Source organism: Stegastes partitus, unplaced genomic scaffold (assembly GCF_000690725.1).
Source record: "Stegastes partitus isolate 25-593 unplaced genomic scaffold, Stegastes_partitus-1.0.2 Scaffold1034, whole genome shotgun sequence".
Taxonomy (NCBI): Eukaryota; Metazoa; Chordata; class Actinopteri; family Pomacentridae; genus Stegastes; species Stegastes partitus.
The window spans coordinates 93097-117980 of record NW_007578765.1 but is presented as its reverse complement, the minus strand read 5'-3'; the positions used below and the strand labels follow the sequence as shown (position 1 = coordinate 117980).

At 41.4% G+C, this 24884-nt stretch overlaps 1 protein-coding gene across 4 annotated transcripts in view; it reads left to right on the top strand.

Annotated features, from left to right (window-relative positions):
• The window catches only part of trappc12 (trafficking protein particle complex subunit 12), a 35550-nt gene that overhangs the window by 5169 nt on the left and 5497 nt on the right, over positions 1-24884 (top strand). For 2 of the 4 annotated variants that reach the window (XM_008295251.1, XM_008295252.1), the window contains exons 4-10: positions 11276-11389; positions 15565-15703; positions 19273-19385; positions 19655-19727; positions 20828-20901; positions 22656-22754; positions 24171-24274. In XM_008295251.1, coding sequence (XP_008293473.1) covers positions 11276-11389; positions 15565-15703; positions 19273-19385; positions 19655-19727; positions 20828-20901; positions 22656-22754; positions 24171-24274 — 716 coding nt within the window. Of the gene's footprint in view, positions 1-11275; positions 11390-15564; positions 15704-19272; positions 19386-19654; positions 19728-20827; positions 20906-22655; positions 22783-24170; positions 24275-24884 lie in introns of those variants that run through there. The other 2 variants (XR_520715.1, XM_008295253.1) reach the window with 2 other exon arrangements.

Sequence of the window (24884 nt, the reverse complement as noted above, 5' to 3'; positions counted from 1 at the left end):
CGGAGCTTCAGTAGAAAATCATATCATTTTTTAAACCAATATTCAGAGTGTAATAGATTTAAAACGTGATGGAGCTTTACAACATGAGACACCATCTAACATGCAATTGTCACACAAAGAGAACAGCGTGAATCTGTAAAACCATTCACATGACAGTTTAAACTCTGGGTCAGCCATGCTGCAAAATTTGCGAGGTGTGGCTGTTAAATAATCCAGCCACAGCATGCGTACCTGAACCATATGGTGCACATTGATCAATAGACAGCATAAATAACCATTGAAAGTTTTAATGTGCTTGAGTTAGATAAAGTTGAGTTCTAGCATTAGTTTCATTGTTTCATCGTCACACCTTGTATATCCTAGATTGTAGTCTTGGTGATTTGCGGACTGCACTTTTTGAAATTGCAATTTGCATGTGGAATCTAGTAATTGTTCGCCTTATTAAATGACAAAACTGCCAGAAAGCCACCGCTGCTTAGCGTCCTGTTGTGACTGCTGCTTGACTGACCTTTTGACAGTCAGCCTGTAAAGTCAGTGATTCTACTGAAACTGCTGGGTGTTGGGGTCTCAGTTGACTGAAAACAGTGAATCATTCGTCTCCTTTCTCTTCATATTATACTATGTCTGCCAAGCATAAAAATGTGTGTCTTTCTTTGTGACCGCTCAGTCTCACCTCATTCCGTTTCCTGCTGCCATCTATCTGTCTATCTCTCCAGCCCTGATGCATTCCCTCCATCATAATTTCTGACCCACAGATGACCCTGAGAGACAGTTGTTATTTAAAACATATGCACGGCAGCAGCAGCAGCAGACGCTGTGATGGAGAGAGGGGAAAGAGGAGAGAAGGACGGGAGGGGTGGAGTTGAGAGATGGAGAGGTGGAGATCCACTCGGCTCACAAGTTCTTTTCTCCTGCTGTGCCCATGTATTATGCATGGGACTGCTGTGCATATTTCAAGGGCCTTCTGGACTTGGTGTATATATATATATATATATACACACACACACATGCACGCACACACACACAAGATGGTACTTTCAGCTTGCAGTCGGCTGCGCTATATGATGTAGGTGAGTGCGTGTGCGTGGATGTGTGTGCAAGAGGATCATACGCCATCTGCTGATTGGTGTGGGTGGCTCCTTGGAGAAAGAGGCAAAAGAAAGGAGAGAGACAGTGAGGCAGAAATGTAGTGCAGGCCTACAGCAGAGATGTCAAAGAATGAGAAGCAAAGAAAGAGAGAAAGCTGTGTTTTGTGTGTGTGAAAGATACGGAGGCAGAAGAGGGCTTCACCTGGCCCTAAGCACACACAACGGCACGCTTTTTACCTCCGAGTGTGGAAGGCTGCTGTGTGTGTGGCAATCTCTGGAGACGTAGTGATTTGATTATTTGAAGGAAATTAATACGAGTGTTGGTAACTTTTGAATTCAGAAATAACAATGTAAGAAGAGTTATTTCTCGTAAGTTATGAAGTTATTTAGTCAGGAATCATTTAATAACAAACATAATGGTCCAAAATTAACAACCCACAAAGGATTCTGTGTTAGTGGAAGTTCTTCCCTGCTTGATGCCAATGTACCTGCTTTGCACACTGATTCTATTTAATATGCAGATTCTTGGAAGCCTTATGTTTTACTAAGTTGCAATAAGATTTCTTTTTGTTTTTCTTTGCTGGATGAAGTTGTTCACATTTCTTTCAAGGTTTTGTGGTTGGCAACAGCCTCTTGTTTTTTTCTCCATATCTCGGTTAAAATTTGCAGCGAGGGTTTGCGTCTACGTTTTTGTGTTTCTGATGTACCAGTTTAGCACAGCTTGTATGCTGTATAGGCCTTACCAAGGTCTGCTTTTTCATCACCCTTTTACAGCTGAGAAATGAACTTGTCATTGCTTCCTGCAAAACTATAGAATTTTAGGTACGTTTCCTAAATTACATCGAACATATCTTGGCCCATATATATCTGCTGTAGCTCATATTCATTTCTGTCTTCAGAAGCACTTGATCACTGCTGAATGCACCAGAGTTTTGAAGTCAACTCATGTAGATACACAGGACTGTGACTGGGCTTTATGTACTGTCCCACTCAAATAATTGTAACTATTCTTTAATATTTAATTCAAAACCACTTATTACAAATCTATGGAAAAGCTTTAGATTTTCTATTCTAAATATGTAGACACACTGACAGCAGTACACACTATGCTTTTTACAGGAAATTAACACATGCCCGCACAAAACCACTGCCAGCCAGGAAAACCCATGTGATGCTTGTGATCTTTGAGGGAAATTCTCTTTTTACTTGCTGCTTTTTTTTTGCTAGGAACCAAAATTTCTGAGTGAGCTACAGGGCAACTCTCTTACCAATAACTAAGATTCAATGTCTTGTTCAAAAGCAGCTCAATATGGCAAATGATTGCCACCAGAGGGACTTGAACCCAGGGCCTCCAGCTACAGGACAACATCTCCACTCACTGCATCATCCACTATGGATCCAAAAAACCCTGCTCCTTAATAAGGAGCTTGTGTGATAGCTTTGCGTGGCTTTGCTGACATAATATTCAAGGACTGAGTCACTCCCACTGATGAATGGATCAGACACCATCTGCCTTCTCCATCTACTACCATCTACTTGCATTCAAATGATTTACTTACCAATAAATTATAAAATTTCCAAACTTCTAAGATCAAACAAACTCATAGATCAAAGCTGTCGTAGGTGATGTAGCTTGCTGGGCTGGGAGGGGAGGTTCAAATTGAGAAAATGAGAGGATGTGCATAAGCAAGCAGAACATCCACACACACATGCATTTACTCATACTCACACAGGGAAGTCCAAATGTCAGAAAGCTTGTAGCCATTGAAGGTATAGCCTGCTGAGGCTTGATGCTTGTCAGTAAATTATATAAGTATGTGCGTGTATCATTGTACCCATGTGTGACTGTATGCATAGATGAGGATTATCAGAAGCTTGTATGTGTTTACATGCGTTATACACATCATATGATCACTTGTGATCATCTTTTATGTAAGGCCTTTTCCTTCCATGACACTGGTCGTCAGTTCATAGAGCTTTTTTCTGCTGTGTGGCATCCTTATATGTGCGCGTGTGTTGCAGAGCTCTGCTATGAGCTGGCAGAATGAGTCATGCTGCAGAGCCAGAGTGTGACTGCACCCATTGCCACCACATGCTCCCTCCGTTCATACATACGTATACATATGTGCACAAAGTACACAAATACACACAAGACATTTCAGAGGAAGACTCTACATTTCCTCTCTCTCTTTATGTCTCTGTTCTTTTAATCTTGTGTCCCCCTTCCCTCATCTGGTGACTGAGGACATCAGTCAGTCTCTGTAGGAGAGCTGCCATTAGACACATAGAAACACACTCTGTACTCCCTATGATGAGGCTTCATGTAGAGTAAGACTTGCATGCTTTTGCCAGGCACACTGTACCACTGCAAAGAGGGATCTGTAGAAATGTTCTCACTACATCCTCAGGAAACTAAAGCAAATTGTGAGCTATTTCAATCATTGGTTTAAAGAAAATTTGAACGATATAAAAGGTAAAAACAAATAACAATACCCATGATTGTTTCTGAGGATGATAAAGTTTTGAATTCTTTATTGTTGTGGATACATTTTCTGTCAATCAACCAGTCAAATAACTGAAACATGGTTTCAGAAGTAAAAATGACTGTTGCAGTTAAGTAGTTTTACAGGGAAAAAGGGTGAGGAACTGTTGAATGCAGAAAAAAATGCATACATGCATACAAAATTTCAACATGTGACTGGAATACCTCCTTTGGAAAGAATTCATCATTTTTGAATGATTGGGGTGATTTTGTATGGCGGTGCAGCTATTAAAAAAACATAATATATTTCTTTTAAATCGCACTGGCAGGGGCATCTGAAATAATTTTTTGGTTTTGGTTTGTGTTTTTGTTTTGTTTTTTTTAAACATGACACCTGAATCTGGCTTTACACACCCATCATACAGAGCTTTGTGCTGCTGGTTGAATAATGAAAAATGTATCGTGCTGCCTTGTGTGGTGACAATAATTGCAAGACACTACCAACAGAGTACCTGTTTTAGGTTACCATCATCCTTTCCGTTGCCAAATTCTGTAGATTGGTCAAAGATGATAAGATTGGTTTTCTTTATGTATCAAGCAGCAGAAAAAGTTGTAGCATGATGTATTTCAGTTGATTTGCCTGCAGTGTGACTTATCAAGCTTGCGCACGTCACAATTTTGATGCTGCAATTAACTGTTGTGCAACCCTAATCATTGTACTATAGACATTTTCTGACTCTCATCCACTTCCAGTCCTTGTTTTCTTGATCCCATTCTGAATTTATCTTTAGCCCATCTCCTCTCAAACCACAAATGCGACAGTGTTCCATATGTTGCACAATATCTGACTGCGACTGCTTATGTTTAATGCCTCATTGGATGTTTATGTAGCTATATTATGCTGTCCGAGATTTCATTCTTTGGTGACTACAGCGTGATCTTAAACAACCAAAACTTGCCAAAAACTACAAAATTGGTTGCTAATAAACCAGAATCTATCTGAAATGTAAGTCTATTTGTCTTTTCATTGTTAAGGAAATATAAATTTTAGAAAATGTTGCCCATTGAGGTAGTAGAGTCGATGAACTAAGCTTGGTTGACTCTCCTCTCCTCCCCTCTACTTCTCCCTTGACCTCTGTCTCCTCTCTTGTCCCTGCTGTGGTGTGGTCAGCAGTGAGCTAGTCTCTAGCTCAGCACCACCCTGGGCTGGCCTCATCTGTCTCTCTCATTAGCAATCACCCCCCTTCTCTCCTCCTCTCCCCCTCTTTCCCTCCTTCTCCTTCATCTCTGTCTCTCACTTCCTTCCCTCTGCACTACCCACCGGAGACTCTAACCTCTCTTTCCTCCCACAGTGTGATGCTGTCTGGGCCAGGGGCCAGCATGTATGTGTGTGTGTGTGTCTGTGTGTGTGGGAGAGAGAGAGAGAGAGAGAGGGAGAGAGAGGGAGATAGACGGAGATAGACCCACCTTGGCTGGGTCAGACAGACACACCCCCATAATCACTGCACCGACCCAGCTGCTGCATCGCACTTTGATATCATTGCTGTAACCTTTACTTGTCATTATGGTAACCTTTCTACATAGCTGTCATTTCTGCCACCAGTTACGCTCACAAGCCTAGGTCTGAATAATGCACCATCAGCATTTGCAGTGCTGAAGGGCATGTTTAAACCTGAGTGGTCGTTGTTCTCACCTTAGTCTGTTTATGTTGGCTGCAGCCATATGCTGAGACCTATTGCAAAGCTGCCAGTGGAGTTTAGCCTGCTGGTCTGCTAACTTGAACATCTCTGGGATGGCACGGTAACCAGTGGCTGAGTAGATATCTTTTTTGTTTTAGTGGTATATGCCAATTGTTAGTGGTATTCCAATGCCAGTCTGTTTGTATGTGGCACTTACAACAGTATGTCACAGTATATACTTTACCACGCTAGCAGCTTACCGTACTTTCATGCATCGATCCATCATCTATACACCGCTTAATCCTCACTAGGATCACGGGGGGCTGGAGTCTATCCCAGCTGACTTAGGGTGAAGGCAGGGGACACCCTGGACAGGTCACCAGTCTATCACAGGGCTACACTTACATAGAAACTAGTTCAGTTGTTGCTCTAAACTAAGAAATACCAAGCAAGTCACACTAACAGGAGAGACACAAGTCAGGGTGCACTCACGTTTGGTTTGTCACATGGTCGAACAGTATTAGTAACCCATTCTATAACATAACACCTTTCAGATTCTTCGATAAAGGGGTCTGCATCCAAGCGTTTGTTACCTTCCAAAATCAACAATTCAACAGGAATGCATACTTCACACAGTAATTGGTGAGGAGCACAGAGGTGTAAGAAGGTGTGCATGATCGGAGCTTCTCTCTCAAGCTTTGTTTTTCATTCTTTACACTACTTCTGCCATTTTTCATTTGTACCAAAGAATAGCTTCAATAGAGACTGTCTGAAAGTGCCTGTCATTTCAGTCCCTTGATAATCCTTCTCTCGTCTCTAAATCAGTCAATTTCGCACTGCCTTCGGATGTGGCTGCTCTGAACAGATATCACAACACTTGTGCCTTTAGATATGTTTTAACAACATACCTTAATCATCTAATGGCTCACACTTCACTGAGTTTCCAGATCTCAGCAGTTCCTTTAGGGAATGCATTGTTACCATAACTGATGGCCAATCAGTTTAGTTCTTAAATCAGAGAACTTTAGGTCTTGCCATACTGGGGTATACTTGCTGTGTGGATTGGTTGGTTGTTGATCAGGCCTGACACAGAACTTTTTAATGCAATCTTCAGCAGCACTCTCAGAGGGAAAGGGAAATAGGGACATGCTGTTATTGTTGACAACCAAACCATCAAACACTATCCAGTAGCCCACTAGTCAATCAGTGGTTGATATTACCCAGAGGAGCATCACTTAGAACTTGGAAGCTGTGTTTAGCCATCTCAGGGAGTGTTATATGGAGTTCTCTTGCAAGCTATGAGCTAGCACGGTGTATTCACATAATATATTATGCTACTTTGTGTCTGGACGTCTCTCGGTGATACTGTTTGAAGCGTCCAACTGTTGCCTGTGGGAGACAAAATGGCTGCTGTGTGAAGTTCATATCAGTACAGTAACCAAGCATGGCATCCTTCAGCTGGAGGGCAATATCTGTCCCCTGGTTCAAGTGTCTGCAGACCAACTACAGAGGCATCAAAGTAAAGTTAGCCGCTGTTGCAGTGACTGGCATTCTCTTTTAGCATATTACTAATGGCTTTTTTTTGTTGTTTTTTTTTTTTCTCACACCCTCTGTGTAATCCAAAATGCAGGGGTTTAATTGAAGTAGCACTGGAACTCCCTGTGTTAACCAAAGCTGGTGTGAGGAAGCCTTTTAAAGTTAGATTCGCCTGGAGGCTTTGGGTCTTGCGAGAGAACAAGTGGGCGTTCATTTGTTCATCCAGCTTTGTTATGCTGAATTTTTTTTTTTAACTCACCAAAGGATAGGCACGCTGAACTTCCGATCTTCAACACAATTAAGAAGCCTCACCCCTTTTAAACTCGCGACGAGACTAATTATGTATATGTGTTTGTGTGTGTGAGAGAGAGATAGAGGACATAATGTGTGCACATTTTCATTGCACACATTTGTCTGTGTGGGTGTGAGTATGTAGGAGTCTGGGTGAAGCTCTGTAATACTACTGAAGTCAGACTTGTTAATTAGATTGAATGAAGTTGTTTTCTCTCGTGCTGAACATGTTTATAGCATGTGCTCTGCTTTCATGTGAGATATTTATAGGGGGATCTTCTTGATAAATGGTGCTGGATTCACTTTCATCTCAGTCATCATAGTATCGTTATACCACATCATCATAGCTGAGTACTTACCTCAGGAACACTCTTGAGTACCGCACTGTGACCCTGTGGGTTCATGTCTGACTTCTCCCTTCTTGTTTGTATCCTTTTCTTTCTTTTTTCTGGTGTCTTTGTTCTGTCAGGAGCAAAGGCAGGTGTACTACCCGTCATCTTCAAAAACAAGCACAAAACAGCATACAAAAGACATAGAGGCATGGCTACAGAACCCCAGCACATATCTGTCACTAAGCCTCTCTTGTCAGCCCCTCGTTTAATATTACTGGCAATTAATCACCATGGTAATGCCTCCTCATTTGATTTCAGGGGAATCTGATTATATACATTTGAGCTGAGTTAAATTATTAATCACCACCAGCCCATTGTTTATCTATATTTTTGTTATCCCACTGCCCATTCTATGCTAATTGAAATCATTCAAGCCTGATGAGTGACAGGAAGGTTTGTATGCATGATGGAACTCTTAGAAAACTATTATAAAGAGCTTTGTATGCTCTCAAATGAGAAATATGCTCACCTGAGCTGTTTAGCCACATGCAGCAGTGTGGTCCATGGTTGGTCAGTCTACCACTTTGTCCTAGACTGAAATGTTTCAGATGAGGATAAATGGTCACCACAGGACCATGTCTTCTAACTTAAGTGGTTGTTCGACCTTTCCTCCAGCACCACCATGAGGCGTTTTTTTTGTTTTTTTTTGTCTGTGTGTGAAGCGTTTCATCTCATTTGGCTGGTTTGCCATGAACCTAGGTAAGGATGGTACCTGGAGGATGACTTCAAATGACACTGCTGATTTCCAATAACCACAATAGAGCAGGTCAGCATGGTTATTTCCCATTCTATTACTTCATTGAATTACGCCACAGATTGGTAACCTTGGTTTTGTGTGGAAAATCACGAATGGACAAACGTTGACAGAGTGAAACTGAAAAGGTAAAAAAGGAATTTCAGCAACTGTAATGGATGCTGACAGCTGGAGTCAAGACCCTGTACATTCTAAATGTTAGATTAGCATCTTGAACACAGTCAAATCTGTGATTGTTCTTACACTTTTTTTTTTATCAGCAGGGTCAGCCCTGAGGTTCAACCATTTTAGATGACAGTGAAGCAGAGACATCCGTCATTATCTACTCAAGGGCGCTTTCATTGCATCTTTAATGGAGACTAACCCTGTGACCTTGCCACTTGAACCACACAGTCTGCCTGCTTTCTACTCAAATCACAGTTCCTCTGTGTGTGTAATGTTTGGTTTGGTTTAAGACCTAAAATTATAGGCTGCTGGAAGATAATGTCGGAGCACAAAATTAGGCGTAGCAGTGATGCGGCATCGTTATGTAAGGCCGAAGCTGAAGTTCACTTTCCCTGTTTCGTGGGATTTTCACTTTGGCTCCTTGCAGCGCCTCTCTGCAGCTCCCTTGGCCCTCAGCTCTCTTCTCCTCATCTCTTGTTCTCCACTATGCTACCCACTGCTCCTTTCTTTCTTCTTCCTCTCTTTTGGCCTGGAGTTCCTGCTGTTTCTTCTTCCTTCCACTATGGCCAACTTTGAATTCTGCACTCCTTCGCTACATGTGGGCCAGATTTCTTCCATCCACATCCTGCTTATCCTCTGTTGAAACTCCTTATCCCTCTGTGTGCTGTCTCAACTCTGTGTGTGTGTGTGTGTGTATGTTGAGGAATGCAGCTATTGTACATCACTGCTGGCTCACTGCTAGCTGTTCTCATTTCCTCTACTGACCCCATATCCCAGTCTCACGCAGACACTTAGAAACACACACTCACACACCTGTCTTCTTCTTATGCCCTGTGGCAGGGCAGCAGTGTACTGTAGCGTACTGCAGGATATGTGTGTGTGTGAGTGACTGCAGCTGCTTTTGGCCATCCAGGCTGCCTCCTCGTTTTCAGCTTCATTTCCCCCCCTAATGAAGATTCAGAGGCAGCGCAGCTACTGGCACAGGGCAAGAGAGGAGAGGAGGGTGGGATGAGGAAGGAGCAATATATGAGGAAACAATGACAGCGGGAAGAGAAGGGAAGCAGAAATTAGAGTTAGATGAAAGGGAGGGAGGAGATGGAGGGAGAAGAAAGAGAAGAGAAAACGACAAGATGGAGGCAAAACTAAGTATGGGAGAATCCTGAGCAGGTAGCAAAGCAGAAACAGGGATGAAGAAAGGATGAATGGGATAGAGAGAAGAGCTACAACTGAGGAAGAGAGGGAAAAGGGTGATGAGTTTTATGATAAAGATGACTAGAAAGAAAGTAGCCTTCTCTCCCTCTCTCTCTCCTAATTAGCTCCCTGGCTGTGATGAATGGCACAGCACTTAGGACCCAATCGGCGAGCCGACCTTGTCATGGGTGTTGATGGGGTGGGGTGACTCTACACCCCCCTCCCACCTCTGTCCCCCTTTTACCTATTGTACCTCCTCCTGTGGAAGCAGATGCTGCTAATATCTAGGGGTGTGTGTGTGTGTGTACATGTGTGTATATGTGTGTGTGTGTATATGTATGTGTGTGTGTGTGTGTGTATATTGTCCTCCAGCCTCAATGGCTCGCAGTTCAAAATAGCAGTGTGCACGTACACACACCTCCTTCATTTCTGATGTGACTTGTATTTTGCAGCATTAGATGTCACATTAATATCAGTTTGGAGTTGACACTTGTGTAAGGTAATTAGAATCCTCCCATTATTTTGCATCTAAGCTGACCTGAGAGTTGTCTCCTAAGAATTTAAGGCCTTGTCCTTCTCACTTCACTGCTTTTCCCAAGAGAAGAAGTTCATTCAAATAACCTGCCTTAGAATTTTTTATTTATTTTTTTTTACATTTAATTTAAAAAAAAAAACAACAACAATAATTAGTCTTTTTGGGAGTTTTTCCCCTGTTGATTTTACATTCCGCTATGTAAAAATATATTAAGTAAATTTCTGTTGGGGGAAGAGACTTGGCACCGAAACAACTAATTAATTGATAATTATTCATGTAACAAATACTAAATAAATTCTCTGTTTCATAAAATTATACAGTAAATACTTTAGAGTTTTGGGCTGTTGACTTGACAAGACGGGCAACATGAAGATGTCATTTTGGACTGTGTGAAATTGTGAATTTTTCCCAATTTCCTCACAGTTTGTCTTATATAGTCGCTGTGCTGGAGGATGGTCTGACTGCACGTCATTATCATCTTCAAGCCAGTCACAATCGTTGTGGACTTTGTTAAGCCCAGGATACAGCAACGGTGCCCCTGCAAAATAGTGATTCGAGAAATGTTTTGATTGAACATTTGCATGCAGGGAGGAGAGCACTGTCAATAAAACGGCTAATTTACAGAAAAACTAAGCAGGACTGGATAATTGTATGATTCAGATCTTTGGCAAAACTTTCCATTTCCTCATATAGGCTGCTTCTTGCATCTTGGGGAAGGGGAGGAAAATGAAATCTGAAAAAGAAACAAAGCAAAAAACTAACTTGAACAGTCCAGGATTATTTGAAATCAAGGAATAGGCAGTTAGTGGTTCACTCTGTTTTGAGCATGTTTAGAGTTTAGACACTTACAATTCATGATTTGTAGGCGTCATTAGAGGTGTAGGTAATTTTAGCACCTATAAAAACCGACACATTGCAATTGGAGATTAGTAACAGAAACACGTGTAATAACTCTAGTTTGATGATTTTTGAGGCCACTGTGTAGTTCATACATTTCACATATTGCAATCATGTCTGAGTGATTTGGTACACAGCCTCAGTAGTCTTTACAATTATACATTGCAACTGACCGGTAATGTTCCTCTTGAATGTGTGATCATGGAAACCCGGTCAGTCAGGGTGGTGTGTGGTTCAGCCATATTGTGTCTCTTCTCCCCTGCAGAGCAGTAAGAACTGGAGGGCTGCGGTGGATCTGACGGGCCGGCTGTTGACAGCTCACGGTCAGGGATATGGCAAAGCCAGCCAGCCAACCTCCCACACCACAGACTCACTGCAGGTAGGACGCCAGGGACTTTCTCTTCATCCATCCATTCCTCTGTCTTTCCACCAGTCTGTCCATCTTTTTGTTTCGTGGGTGGGAGAGGGGGCTGAAGCCAGTGCGTGTCTTGTACTACACAATAATGTAATTATTCCTCAATAGCACTTGAAACTGAAAAACATTTTTGTTGAAAATAGACCCAATACTGTGATTGAAGAATAGTGTTATGAAATATCCTCACTGATAATATTTCACACATTATTCAGGACCCTGTTATTTGGTTATCAGAGGAACATTGTATTTTGGGTTAGGTTTTTTTTTTTTTCTTCCCCCAAAATGATGGTATGATCTTTCTGAGAGAGTATTTGATATGTTGAAATTAATTTTAAGGGGGCAGATGTGGGATTAGTCCTCTTCTAGAACACATCGGCAGCACTAATACAGACATCTGTAAGAAAGGACAGTCCAAAGTACTCTTCATTTTTGATTTTATTGTGTGCAGTACCGTCTTTTCATGTGTTTTTCAGTGTTGCTGCTTATTTTCTGTCTGTGTTTGTGGGGCTCTATTCAGAAGATGGATGATGGCATAAGCTCATTAAGAGGGCCACCCCTGTGATCGACTCTGTGCATGAGACTTTAAATTAATTGACCATGTCGTTGCCTCATGCCACTTATCAGTTTGTTTTACGTTATTAAACATTCTGTCACACTTTCCAGAAATCTCGAAAAGAAAAAAATGAAATAAAGCAGAATTTGAAAATATACAGCCCTTCCTCTGCAGCCCCTCCCTCCCCTCTCGGTTTCTAAACCCCCTCTACAGTACAAGCATGCGCTTCAAACACAAAAAGGTAGTCAAGCTAAAAGCCAACATTTATTTGTGGCTTTATACAAGCCTCGCTCTCCCCAGTGAAAGTTCTCCATCTAAATCTAAATCTAACCACATTCTGTTCTCAGTGCTAATTTTGTTGTTATTTATACTATCTCATCTGATGGGGGAGAAGCTCTGTGATTGGCATCAATCTGCCGTTACAGGCTGGATTTTCTAAAGCTGAAAGTCAAGAGGAGGTGCAGGTGAAGTCTACTTTTCTCTCAGACCTTCTGAATCACTATGTGCTCAATTGTTAGTATGGAATTTTTGCCCATTGATGCAAAAAAAAAAATACTTCCTACTTCCGCTGTAATTATTTCTTTTGTCTTTTCCCTTTACTGATCATCTGATACCGTAGCCTCGAGGTTGACAAAAGTATCACATCATCACAAAGCATTGTGAATTAAAACAAAGCTATGTTTTGCAGCTTTGCCCACAGGACACTATATTGAACTTGTTTTTTTTTACCATAAAGTTGCATGATTATGAACATACCATTTGGAGACAGAGTAGATTCACATTTTTGGCCTTGCTGTAAAAATGATCCAAGTACAGCACATGGGAAAGGACACAATGGAAACCTTGAACAATGAAAGCAACGTGGCGGTCCAACATGGTAATGAATCCTTGAAAATGTAATGTTCACATCCTTTCAGTTTGCTAACAGTAAACTAAATCATGTTTTTGTTTTGATGTAGATGGACATCCATTAAAAGGAGAGCATCTTTTCAACAAAACTTGGTAGCTGTGCAGTTCGATCACCTCTCATTGGCTTAAGTAGCATTGTGAAGTCTATACATGTTAAAATAAAATGTGCAAAATTTTCAATCTGAGAATGGTCAGATTTGTACTAAAGCATGAATCAGACGGTTATCACTTGATCATTTAGCATTATCTTGAATCTCCCTGTTCATCCTGAAATCTTCTCCAAGTTCATCTCAAAGGTGTTAATCTGTAGACAGTCCACCTGATGCCACTTGCCTGAACTCCACTAGACTTTGTAATCACCGCTAGCAGTGTAGCTCTCAGCGTTAATGACAGGAAGCGGTGTAGTGGTGGTACACAGTGAAGACAGGGGTCGAGAGAGCGGTGTCTTTAGTCATGTCACATGCTGCTCACGAGATTCTTCCATGACATTGTCTAACAGGGAGGCACGCATCCCCAACTCAGCCAGTTTAGCATGCAGCATGTGACTGGGCTTCTGTCCAAGTGCATATGGCTGTGTACTGTCGAAAGCTCACGAGAATTTACACAACATAGTCCTGGAACGGTGTGTGCCTCCAGATGTGAATTAGCTCGACACTGAATATACAGTCCAGCACTTTCTATACTTCTCTACTTGATGATTATGTCTAAACTACAGCAGCTAAATCCCAGAGAATAAAAACCCTGTTCAATTTTTATGTACATTTTCAGTTTGAGCAATAAAAAACAAAAATTTTAAACAAGAAACATCTACATCAGGGTGGAAAAGCTGGTGTATTAATAAAGCAGTCACTTTAAAGGCATAAATTAAAAGCAAATGAAAACACAAGGGCTGTGTCTAAAACCCATCCCCTTAGCATATTATGCACTATATTTACCATTTGCTCTTTTTTTGTGTCCAAATCGGGAGTGTGACAACGAACGCGCCATGTTGTGCCCCCAAAAATTCCACAATTGACTGTGTCCGTGGCACACTATGTTCTGCTCGTGTGACTGTACAGCTGTCAGTGATGAAGCGAAATAAAGATGATTCGTACATTCTCATTACTGAGTAAACTGCTTAGTATCTGTTACACTGGGAATATTAAATGACTGATTGAGGGAGTGTCCTAGGTACAGACGGGATCTGCATGGAGCAATGAGAATATAATTTTCCTTAAATTAATTTATAAAACAAACATAAATGTTACATTTCCATGATGTTCCCACGAATTTTGCAGTTTGACTGGAACATTTATAATTCTGTCATTATGTTTTATTCTCATCCGGAATGGCTTCCTGGCATCTTACTAGAGAATGAGCTCCCACAGCTGTTTATCTTGATGTACCCAATTTCTTGCATTACAGCAGTGTAGGTGTTTGCGTATGTAAGTACATTAGGGGTCGACGAATTGGCTGATTACTGGATCGAGCATTTCACAGTGATTGGTGTCGGTATATTTTTTAAGGCATCTCCATCTGTAGTCGCCAGTATGCGATCTCAGATAATGTTCCACTCACAGCACTGTCTGATTGGTTCTGCGTCATCAGTAATAGTCTGTCAACACTATAGAATAAATGTTAAGAAGTTCTCTTTTAATTAATAAACAAAGGAGTTCAGAATCAGGTATAGTTCTCACAATATGAGGAATTTGTTCTGGTGGGTTGGTGCAACAAAACAACAATAAATATACAGTAAACAATAAATATGCAGTAAACAATAAATATACAGTACAACAAAGTGGTAGGTGAGTAAATTTGGTCTGAAATCTTGTCTTCTAAAGCCTAATGGTTTATTTCCACTGTGGCTCTACCTCACACGACCAAGCAAACAAAAACAACTATCCACATAATAGAACATGAGGTTGTATCGTAATTAGCACTGTAATGTTACTGCTACATAATAATATAACACCATACATAGAACATGGAGTAATAAAATATGCTTTCCCAGTAACATCCTTTCTACCAGTGACGGATATGAACAGTTTGTGCCCTATTAGGTCAGACTACCTCAAAATCTCTAGTATGATGCAGTCAAATAGGGAGAAGTACAGCTACCACTGACAGTTTTTTACGTGAGCGCAGGCCAACAAACTCTGGTTTTAGCTAGTTTCAAAAAATAGTTTCTACATTGTTGACAACATTTGCATTAATCACACAAACTCTCTATACATACAATCTAGTATATGTATGTTTTATCAGCTAAAACTGTTTTTGTGTTGCCTATATAATAGTAATAATTAGTATTCTACACCAATGTTAAACCTCATTATATTGTGAAATGTTATATAGTAGATTTTAAAAGTGTATTAGTGTATATTTGAATGGTATTTTATTATGTTATTAAGTAGGTTATTTCCATTACAGTTAATGAAGTCAGCTGTTTATGCTTTAACATTTTGAGACTGGTGATATAGTTTGGAAATGACTGTCTTATTGATTTCTACAAGGCAGTAAGAAGACATACAACTGCACACATATATGTGAAGTGTTTACACAACAGGCAGAGGCCAGCAAACCCGTTGAGATAAGACTATTTGCACAGTGTATCTGTTTTTGCTGCTTTTGTACTCAAAATATTTGATAAATGTTTCATACATTTTACAAACAGAGAGGCGTGTGTTTGTGTGTGTTTCAGCTGTGGTTTGTGCGGCTGGCCCTTCTCACCAAGCTGAACCTTTTCCAAAATGCTGAGCTGGAGATTGAACCCTTTGGCAACCTGGATCAACCAGACCTCTACTATGAGTACTACCCAACTGTTTACCCTGGAAGGAGAGGTACATACACCAAACCCACATTTACTTTGTATGAAATCATACAATTTTCTTCTTTGGCCTGTTATTGGCATCTTATGTGGGCGGATCACTGTTAGTATTGATCACAGATCAGAGACTTTATCATAGAAACTCCTGCGTTGTACAATCATGCATCACTTCATATCTCGTTTCATATTTCATATGTCCAAAAGCTGTTCTATGAACTCTCTTGGAGAGCCAACTGAAGGTTGAGTAGCAGTATTCATGACAGTGCTGAAAAGCTGCTTTGAACCCTTATCTGTGAGTTTTGAATGTGTTATTAGCCTGCTCTCCGAAAGGATTTTGCATTTTACCCACGATTTTTAGGATACACAAGCATACCACCACTGTCCTATTAAATATTCAAAGGAAAGTTTCTGCCAGGAGCTTGATATCAGACTGTATCGTCAAGAAGCTCCAACAACTCTACTTGTCTCCAGCAGTTCTTTGGTTTTGTTTTTCCTCTTTTTACACTGCATGAATTGCTCTCTAATGTATTCCCATTACTTTGGATCTGCTTCGCCCCTCGGGCTACCACAGTGAAGGCAGTAGCAGAGACACAGCTGCACACACACAATCACCACACACACCCACACTCTTAAAAAAAAAAACAACACTTGCAGCTACACTGCACAGCCTTCTAAAGAGAGCACCGATTGACTTTCCATTGCTCAATATTAAACGCTTTGTGCCCTACTAGGTGCTCACAGACAAACTGGCATGAGTTGTGTAGCCTGGCATCAGAAGTCGAACATTTCTCTAGTCCAACGCTTGCATCGACTATCTATTACCCATGATCACACTCTTTGAACGCCTTAAGAGACGGCTGCCCCATGTATCGCTCTCCGAAGAATTAGGATTGACTGAGCACTCGAAAAAGAATCAATGTTTGTCTGTTATGAATTAGTTTGCCAAATGAAAAGTTGAGTCCAATTTGAACTCAAACATTAGAACCTGCAGGCATGTAGTGCAAGTCCTGAGGTTATTTAAATGCCTCCAGTTGAATGTAAAGCTCTAAGATACTTGACATGAAATCATAAAGATGTCCTGTTGAGTGTTCATAATTACAAAATGCAGTCTGTGTATGCGTTAGATATAATACAAATTTCTTACTCATAGCACATTTGCGGATTTTTTTGTTTGTTTGTTTTGGAACTTACATTATCCAATTTGCAATCTTCTTCTTCTCCACATTTTGTTGTTGGATTGTTACGTTATGTGATAAATGCTATCATCTATTTAATGAATAGTGTCAGGACCTGGTCAGACTAGAAATTGGCACAAAAAATTTATCCACACGTATTTGCAAAAAAAGGTGGGGCTAGATGTTCGGTGAAATCATGACTAAGACCAAAATCAGGATTTTTGAAATGTATGACCCAAATTTTTGGACACACAAATTTCACAGTTTGATTTTTAATTAATCTGCTAGCAACAAATTTTGTCAGTTTTATTTCTCTGCATTATGGTCTTATGGTCTGTTACTACTGTGTCTTATGATCTCTTCTGCACTGTTTGTGAATCTGCTGTGAAATATTGGTTTTATTTTCTTTAGAGTCGGTTAGCAAAAAACTGCACATTATGATGCATGCTGTGAAAAGCACTGAATCAGCGTGAAACAAACTACATGTATGCTTTTTTAGAACAATACTCACCTTTCCCTTTTACAGATACTCATCCTTCTTGTGGCCATTCACTGTAATACTTCTGTAGCTGGTCGACTAGCTACCCTGGAACATTCTTGCACTGGTCTTTCATATTTCCTCACCAACCTAGCTAGCTTACAGCCAGTTAACTTGCTAACGTTTAAGAAAATAAGTTAACACACTTAATAGTCTGTATTAATATTTATAATATCTACACCTCTTGTGTGACTGGCTACATACTGTGTTTCTTATATAAACCCCAAGTGCTTCAGTAGAGGACAACTGGGCTTCTGGTTTTGTTTGTTTGTTTGTGTTGTTGTTGTTGTTGTTGTTGTGAAGCACTTAGGATTACTTTGACCTGCATGACTGTATTGCCTTGCGCTTTGGGCCGTACGCCCTTGAACTGTGTGCGATTATGGGAGGATGTCAATGAAACTCCCAGACTACAGAAACCATCCCCGTTTCAACCCGAGATCCAGAGAGCACAGACTTGTCCCCAATAGCTCATACTTTGGCTCCAGTGTCAAAGGCCGTAGAGTAGAACAGAAGACGCAGAACAAGACGGGTCCATTTCACTACTGATGCACTTAAGGCAACAATCAAAAAAAAAAGTCCTGCTGCCCTCGACTGGAGCACTCACTATTACTAAGATGGCTGGATGACTGAGAATCTACACAGACATTTCTTTTGTGGAGTAATTTCAGTCTGGCAGACAGAATTTTTATGAAAGTGGATGGTACAAATCGGTTAAACGATAGCTTGCTCTGTTTTGGACACTCTGTCTACTCCTCGATGTAAGAACTGTCTTGCTGGTGTCGTTTCGGTCAGTGATGCTAATTAGCATATCAAAGTGCACCTAAGTCAAACTTTGAATGCAAAAAAAATCCATCTGGCTTTACCTTTACTTCTGCAAGCAAATCCACTGATCAGGGTGATTCCAGTTGCTTCAGCTCCACGTAGATACTGGTTTAACTGGACCCTGAAACTGTTCGAATAATATGGGCACCCACTCATCAACCATAATGCCACGAATAGTCAAAAGCTCTCCAGGGTGCAGTTAAATGTAGTTTGTTTCCAGCTTGTGTTTCCTCACAGTTACAAAGTTGCTCTAAAATTCATGCTAACAGAATTCTAACAGACAAGTGTTAATGAATTGTATTAATTTTAATCTGATGAAAATGACTGACAGCCTGAAGAGACAGAATAATAAATCAGGTCAAACCAGCATGGTCAACAAGCCCATACAGTCACACGGGACAGTCATAACCGACACTCAGATTTATGGGGGAAAGGAGAGGGTGTTGTGTAATGCTGATGGGTAAGATAGAAAGCACAAGCAGATAGACAAAAAAGATAGAAATTGAGATACATAGACTGGCAGAGGCAGCAGCCAACGATGGACCAGCTAGCTGAGCCTCAGATCTGATGACAATATCAAAGGGACCCTGATCAAAGCCCGGGGACTCACCTGAATATAGGCACTTCCTCAGGGATGTGTGTGCCTGAGTGTGTGTGTGTGTGTGAGAGAGACAGTGTGAATGATGTCGAGGCAGAGAGAGACAGAGGGATGAGGCAGAGAGATGAGTGATGGAACTGTGCAGCACACAGAGAGAGAGAGATGAGAGGGTTTAATAAGCAGCCATACGTAGCTCAATGCCATCTGTAGGTTCCTGCCTCCAGGGCTGTGTGCAGTCTGTGTGTGGGTGGATGGGTTTATATTCTCATCTCGCGCTCTGTGTCTTTCTGTCTCTCTCTCTGCCTTTTCCTCTCTTTTTTTTCTCTCTCTCTTTCCTGCTATGTCCTCATCCCACCCTGTTTCTTATTTTCCCCTTCCCCTCACACACTTTTCCCTCCGTCTCCTGTTTTCTTCTTGTCTTCCCTCCTTCCTTCCTCCCTCTTGTCCAGGCTCCATGGTACCGTTCTCCATGCGGCTGCTGCATGCCGAGCTTCCCCAGTACCTGGCCAAACCCCAGGAGGCTCTGGACCGCCTGCACAATCTCAAAACCGTCTGCCTTGCTGTTAGTACACACATACACACACCCAAACACAGCCTCTGGATGAACATAAAGATATGCATACTCTGTAGTATTCACACAATAAAACTACACACCCACAGAAAAGCACATTAGCCATACAAATCCTTAAGCCCACCTGTGTAAACATCCAAATATGGCTGGATTTTAGAGTTATTGAATATGCAGATTTTAATACACACACAAAAAGCCTTCAGTGCTGGCAGAGAACCAACTTACCCCACTGAAGTTGAAATGTTCCCCCTCCTTAACAGATTCTGGAGAACTTGGAGAAGGGTTTGGCTGAGGATGGCAGCATGATCACCTTAACACAGGAGAACAGGCAAGGTAAGGGCACACACACATGCACACACACATCACATATACACACAGGCCCACGCAAACAGACTTTTGGCTACAGACCTGGCCGCAGTCCCAGACTGCATCACACTGTGGGAGGAGAGTGAGGTCATGGGCCCCAGTGGGTAACACACACACACACAAGCACTGAGGCAGAGGCACACCTGGTGCAGGACTGCAGCACACCTCGGCCACACATACACACACTCAACCACACAAACGCACCAATGCGGTGCTCTAAAAGTGTTTAGCACCTCACTGCTTTGGTACTCGCACTGAATATCAAATGGTCTCTCCAGCCCTTCACGCCAAGCAGATCAATACTGATCAATCCTATCCAATCCACTCCCATCTGCTGAAGTGTGCCAGGGAAATAAGCAGGCACCTCCATCTGAAATGTTTAGGAAGTCTTGTGTTTGTAAGTCTTACGACTTTTTCCAACTTTTCCAACATCTGTTTATCAGTTTACAAAAATGAACAATAACAAGCTACTTAGGGAAGTTGAGCTGAAAGTACCAAGACGTGTGCTTATGATTGGGAAAATTGGCAGGGTGACGCATGTACTAATGTATGTGTGAGGGTGCGCTGATTCTGCCAGTTTCTCCCCTTCTAAAAGCAGTGTAATAGCTGTGTCCTCTGTCTCTCCTCTCTCTACCCACGCAGACAGTCGACAGTCAAGTCAATAACACAGGGCCTTGCCTTCACACATCAGACCCCTACTGAGTGATTAGCTCCACTCCCCAGCGCACACACAGACACACGTGTGCAGCGATGAATAGTAATAGGCAGTGCACACAGGCTCTTCCACAAGGTGCACTGTCTGAGAGAAAAAGGAAAGCGGAGTGTGCCGCAGTGTCTTCCTCACTACCTCGCCTTAAAATAAACCCTGGTGTAGAGGGGGAGGAGGGGAAGGGGAGATTGGAGGGGGGGGTAATGAGAGGGATGGAGGGATAAGAGCGAAGGGTGGAAGCATGGGGAAAAGGACGATGTTACCAAAAAAAAAATCATGTGGAATGAAAATAAGAAGTCACTCAAAGAAATGAATCCCCTTGTCCCTGACTGTCTTCTGCTTCTCTTCCTGATTGTAGCATCTCTGAAGCTATGGAGGTCTCGTCTCAGCCGGGTCATGTACTCCATGGCCAACTGCCTGCTGCTGATGAAGGTAGGTGTGTGTATTTGTCAGCCTGCGTTTGTGTGTCACTGTGTGTTGGAGTGAATGTGTCCCTGTAAGCGTGTCTGAGTCTGCCTGGAAATATGTGTGTGTGTGTGTGTGTGTGTGTGTGTGTAGGTTTGTGTGTGTGTAGGTGTGTGGTGAGTGTGTGTGTGTGTGTATATATGTGTGTGTGTGAGAAGTGTGTGTGAGTCTCGGAGATCTCTGATGCCAGGCTGGTGGAGGATTCACAGTGAAATCCCCCCAGACTGACCACTAATTGGATTCTTGGTCAGTGAGAGAGAGCGAGTGAATGTGAGAGAGCGAGCAAGGGAGAGAGGATGGGGTGTGGGTTCTGATCGGGCTGGATATAGAAACACAGTGCCACCTACTGGTCAGAGTGGAGATTACACCATGTTGTAATTGCTTCTGGTCAATTTCAGGTTCAGTAAAAATGTCACATTTAATAAAAAATAATAATCTTTATTTGTGTGACACCTGGGCTGCAAGGTGGCTCGGTGGTTAGCACTGTTGCCTCGCAGCAAGAAGGTCGCCGGATCTTTTTGCGTGGAGTTTTCATGTTCTCCCTGTGGAGCGTGGGTTCTCTCCAGGTTCTCCGGCTTCCTCCCACACAGTCCAAAAGCATGTTGAGGTTATTTGGTGATTCTAAATTGTCCAAAGGTGTGAATGTGAGTGTGCTTGGTTGTCTGTCTCTAAGTGTAGCCCTGTGATAGACTGGTGACCTGTCCAGGGTGTCTCCTGTCTTCGCCCTGAGTCAGCTGGGATAGACTCCAGCCCCCCCGCGAACCTAGTGAGGATTAAGCGGTGTATAGATAATGGATGGATGGATGACACCTTTCATCACAAGACTTAACAAGTTGCTACACAACTGTTTAAAAGTCCATACAGTGATTTTTAATGCTGCATCCCTTTTACTATAAATTAAAGTGCCTAGATACACATGCAGTATTTGTTAGCAGGATAAATTAATTGCCAGGTAGGTATTTTCATGGGATTAATTTAGAACAATATATCACCAGACATACCCTTTAAGAAGCTAAAACAAAAAAATCTGAGTTACAGCTCCTTCGTGACTGCCTTAAATGAAGCACATAGTTTGCAGTGAATACAGAACAGATGAAGTAAACTGAAGATCTACCACAACCATAGTTTCTTTTGTTTGTATGAGTGTAGGGTTTAGGGTAGTGTCAAGTGAGACTCCAGAATACATTATCCATATTCACAGAAATACAGTATAGTCAGTAGTAAATGTAATCTTGTTGCATTTCACTGTTTGTTAGTTGTTTTCATCATGTGCATCATGGTGAATTTTTTTTTGTCTTTTTTTTTTGTGATACACACATACATAGACATGTACGTGAACACTTTGTATAAACTCTTTCCAGCCCACTACACACTACCTCTACGCACACACACCTCTCTGACCTCTCTCTGTCGCCCCGCTCAGCATTCCAGTCACCATGTGAGCGATGTGTAGCAGCACAGTGTGGAGGTGGGAGGAGGGTCACATCGCCCCGCTAATACTCCATATGTTTGATTAATGCTCTCTCTCTCTCTCTCCGAGCCTAAATTCTGCTCTTTTTTACCCCGCTCGCCCTCCACCTGTCTCTTCCTCCCACTGTTTACCTCACTTTACCTCACTCGCTTCTAACTTCTCTTCTCGTCTACCGCGCTCCATCCTTTACTCTTTATTTACCTCTTTTTCTCTTTAATCACTGTTTCTCCCTCTCTGTCTTTGTCCTCAGGACTATGTTCTGGCAGTGGAGACCTATCACTCCATCATCCAGTATGAACCCCAGCAGTGCGTGCAGCTGCTCAGTGGTATAGGACGCATCTTCTTGCAGGTTTGCACATCAACAGATAGATGGATCCATAGATTATGAGACACTGGTTCCTGGGGCACAGACAGCGTTAATTAGCCTCGTGTAGCATCATGAATAACTGGGAAATGGTGGCGGCGACGAGTTTAAAAATTCATGAATAATTACTTTCTCTCTCGCTTTTTTAATCTGTATACAAACGACAATATAAATATAGTGTATCATAATTTGTGGTTTTTAGGTGACACCAGCACCAACAGCAAGAAGTCACTGCTGTTGTTACTGCACATATCCTCCATACTCAGGCTAGATGTTTCCTTCTACTTGCAGTCATTATGCTAAGCTAGGATATTTGCATCCTGACTCCAAGTCCTTGCTTAACACACACACATGAGATTTATATAGATTTTGTCATTTAATTCTCAAAAAACTAAACAATCTTTAAATAATAACCAAGAAATAGTAATCATTTTTCCAAAATATTGAAGTACTCATGGAATAGGTACTAAAAATACGATTGAAACATTCCTACATTTTCTTGGCACACATGACCACAATGCTAAATGCTTTTTTTTGTCATGTATGTTGACTATGTCTCTGACAGATTAGCAAGGCCTTGTGCTGTGCTTTTCAATCTGTCAGCAAAGCCATTGCATCATAGGAGGAACTGCTCATTCCAGGTGTATTTACACCAATTTGAATTCTCATTTCAAAGTTTTTCTTTGAATAATATGCTCAATGGTTGTTAATATGGACACATTCCTGGATAATTCAACGTTACAATAAGTTTATGAGGCCATCATTTTTGAATGTCTTCTACTTTCTGAGAAACCATGGTTTTTTCTTTGTTAGTTTGGTATGTTAATGACTACAAATAATACTCCTGAGGCTCATCCACTGTTAAGAGAAAAAGACACTGAATTTGGAACACTTTGTTCTTGCAGTTGGAAACAAACTGACTAAAAGCTTCAGTGATTGGATATTTTTCTTTAGTGAAATACACCTTGAGAGAGTCACAGTTCACTTCTCTCATTGCATTTTTCTCTACACAGACTCAGTACTTAATTTTATGAAAGACGCAGATATTCTCTACTGCAGTTTTGTACTGATGCTTCCGCTAAAAGAGCTTTACATCTATCAAAGACTAATGGAGCTTCAACTGTCATCTTGGGATGGGACCTTACCTTTAATAACCCAGATTCCTTAAAACTACCTCTATCTATATATTAACTCACTGTGTCAATATTTCTTGTGTTATCATCTTGTACAATCAACAGTGTAATTGTTGGCGTCATCCTTACTTTACTACTACATAAAATCTGACGTAATTTATTTTTTTTGCACTTTTTTTTTTTTTTTTTTTTTACAATAAACACACACCTTAATATAGAAGCTGATATCAGTTATTAATGTGTTGTGGCTGCCTTTGTTCTTTGCCAGATCGGAGATGTTAAAACGGCAGAGAGGTACTTTCAGGATGTGGAGAAAGCCTGCCAGATGAAAGGGAGCCAGCTCAGTCACACCACATGCGTGCTAATGAACAGGTACGTGTATGTTGTGCATTTAGCGCCTCTGTATGCTGTTCAGGATAATTCTTGCTTTGTGGACACTGTGCTTCCTTCAGGGCTTTTCGCAAGTTCATGCTTCCTCCTGGCTTGAGATTTAACACAGGAGGTCACACCTCTGTGGCTGTGGCCTGAGGTAATGTGGAGTATAAGGTAATGTTCAGGTGACAGCCTGTCTTGCTTATACTCAGCGTAATGAAGCTCACATGGAAAGGCAGGTGCTTGGTATCTTAATGCAGTCAATTACCTATAAATAGCATTTAGTTGTTCTTATTTTTGCTATTTTGTGCAAAATTCTACAAATGGAAACCAATGAATGATATGAGTTGTATGTATGAGGCCAATCACCAGAAGGATTGCTCTAGAACGAAAGCAAAGTGTTATACCTAATAAAAGTAACCTCACATTTATTCCACTTTGCATCTTAAATATTACATTTCATCTAGCTTCAGGAGATTTACAAATAAACCTTCAGCTGTTCAGTAGTTTGAAATGCACATACAGTATTTCAACAAGGACGTCAATGTTGATGTCATCACTGATTGTTCACCCAAATTCTTGATTGTTTAATGATTGGTGTTCATTATCT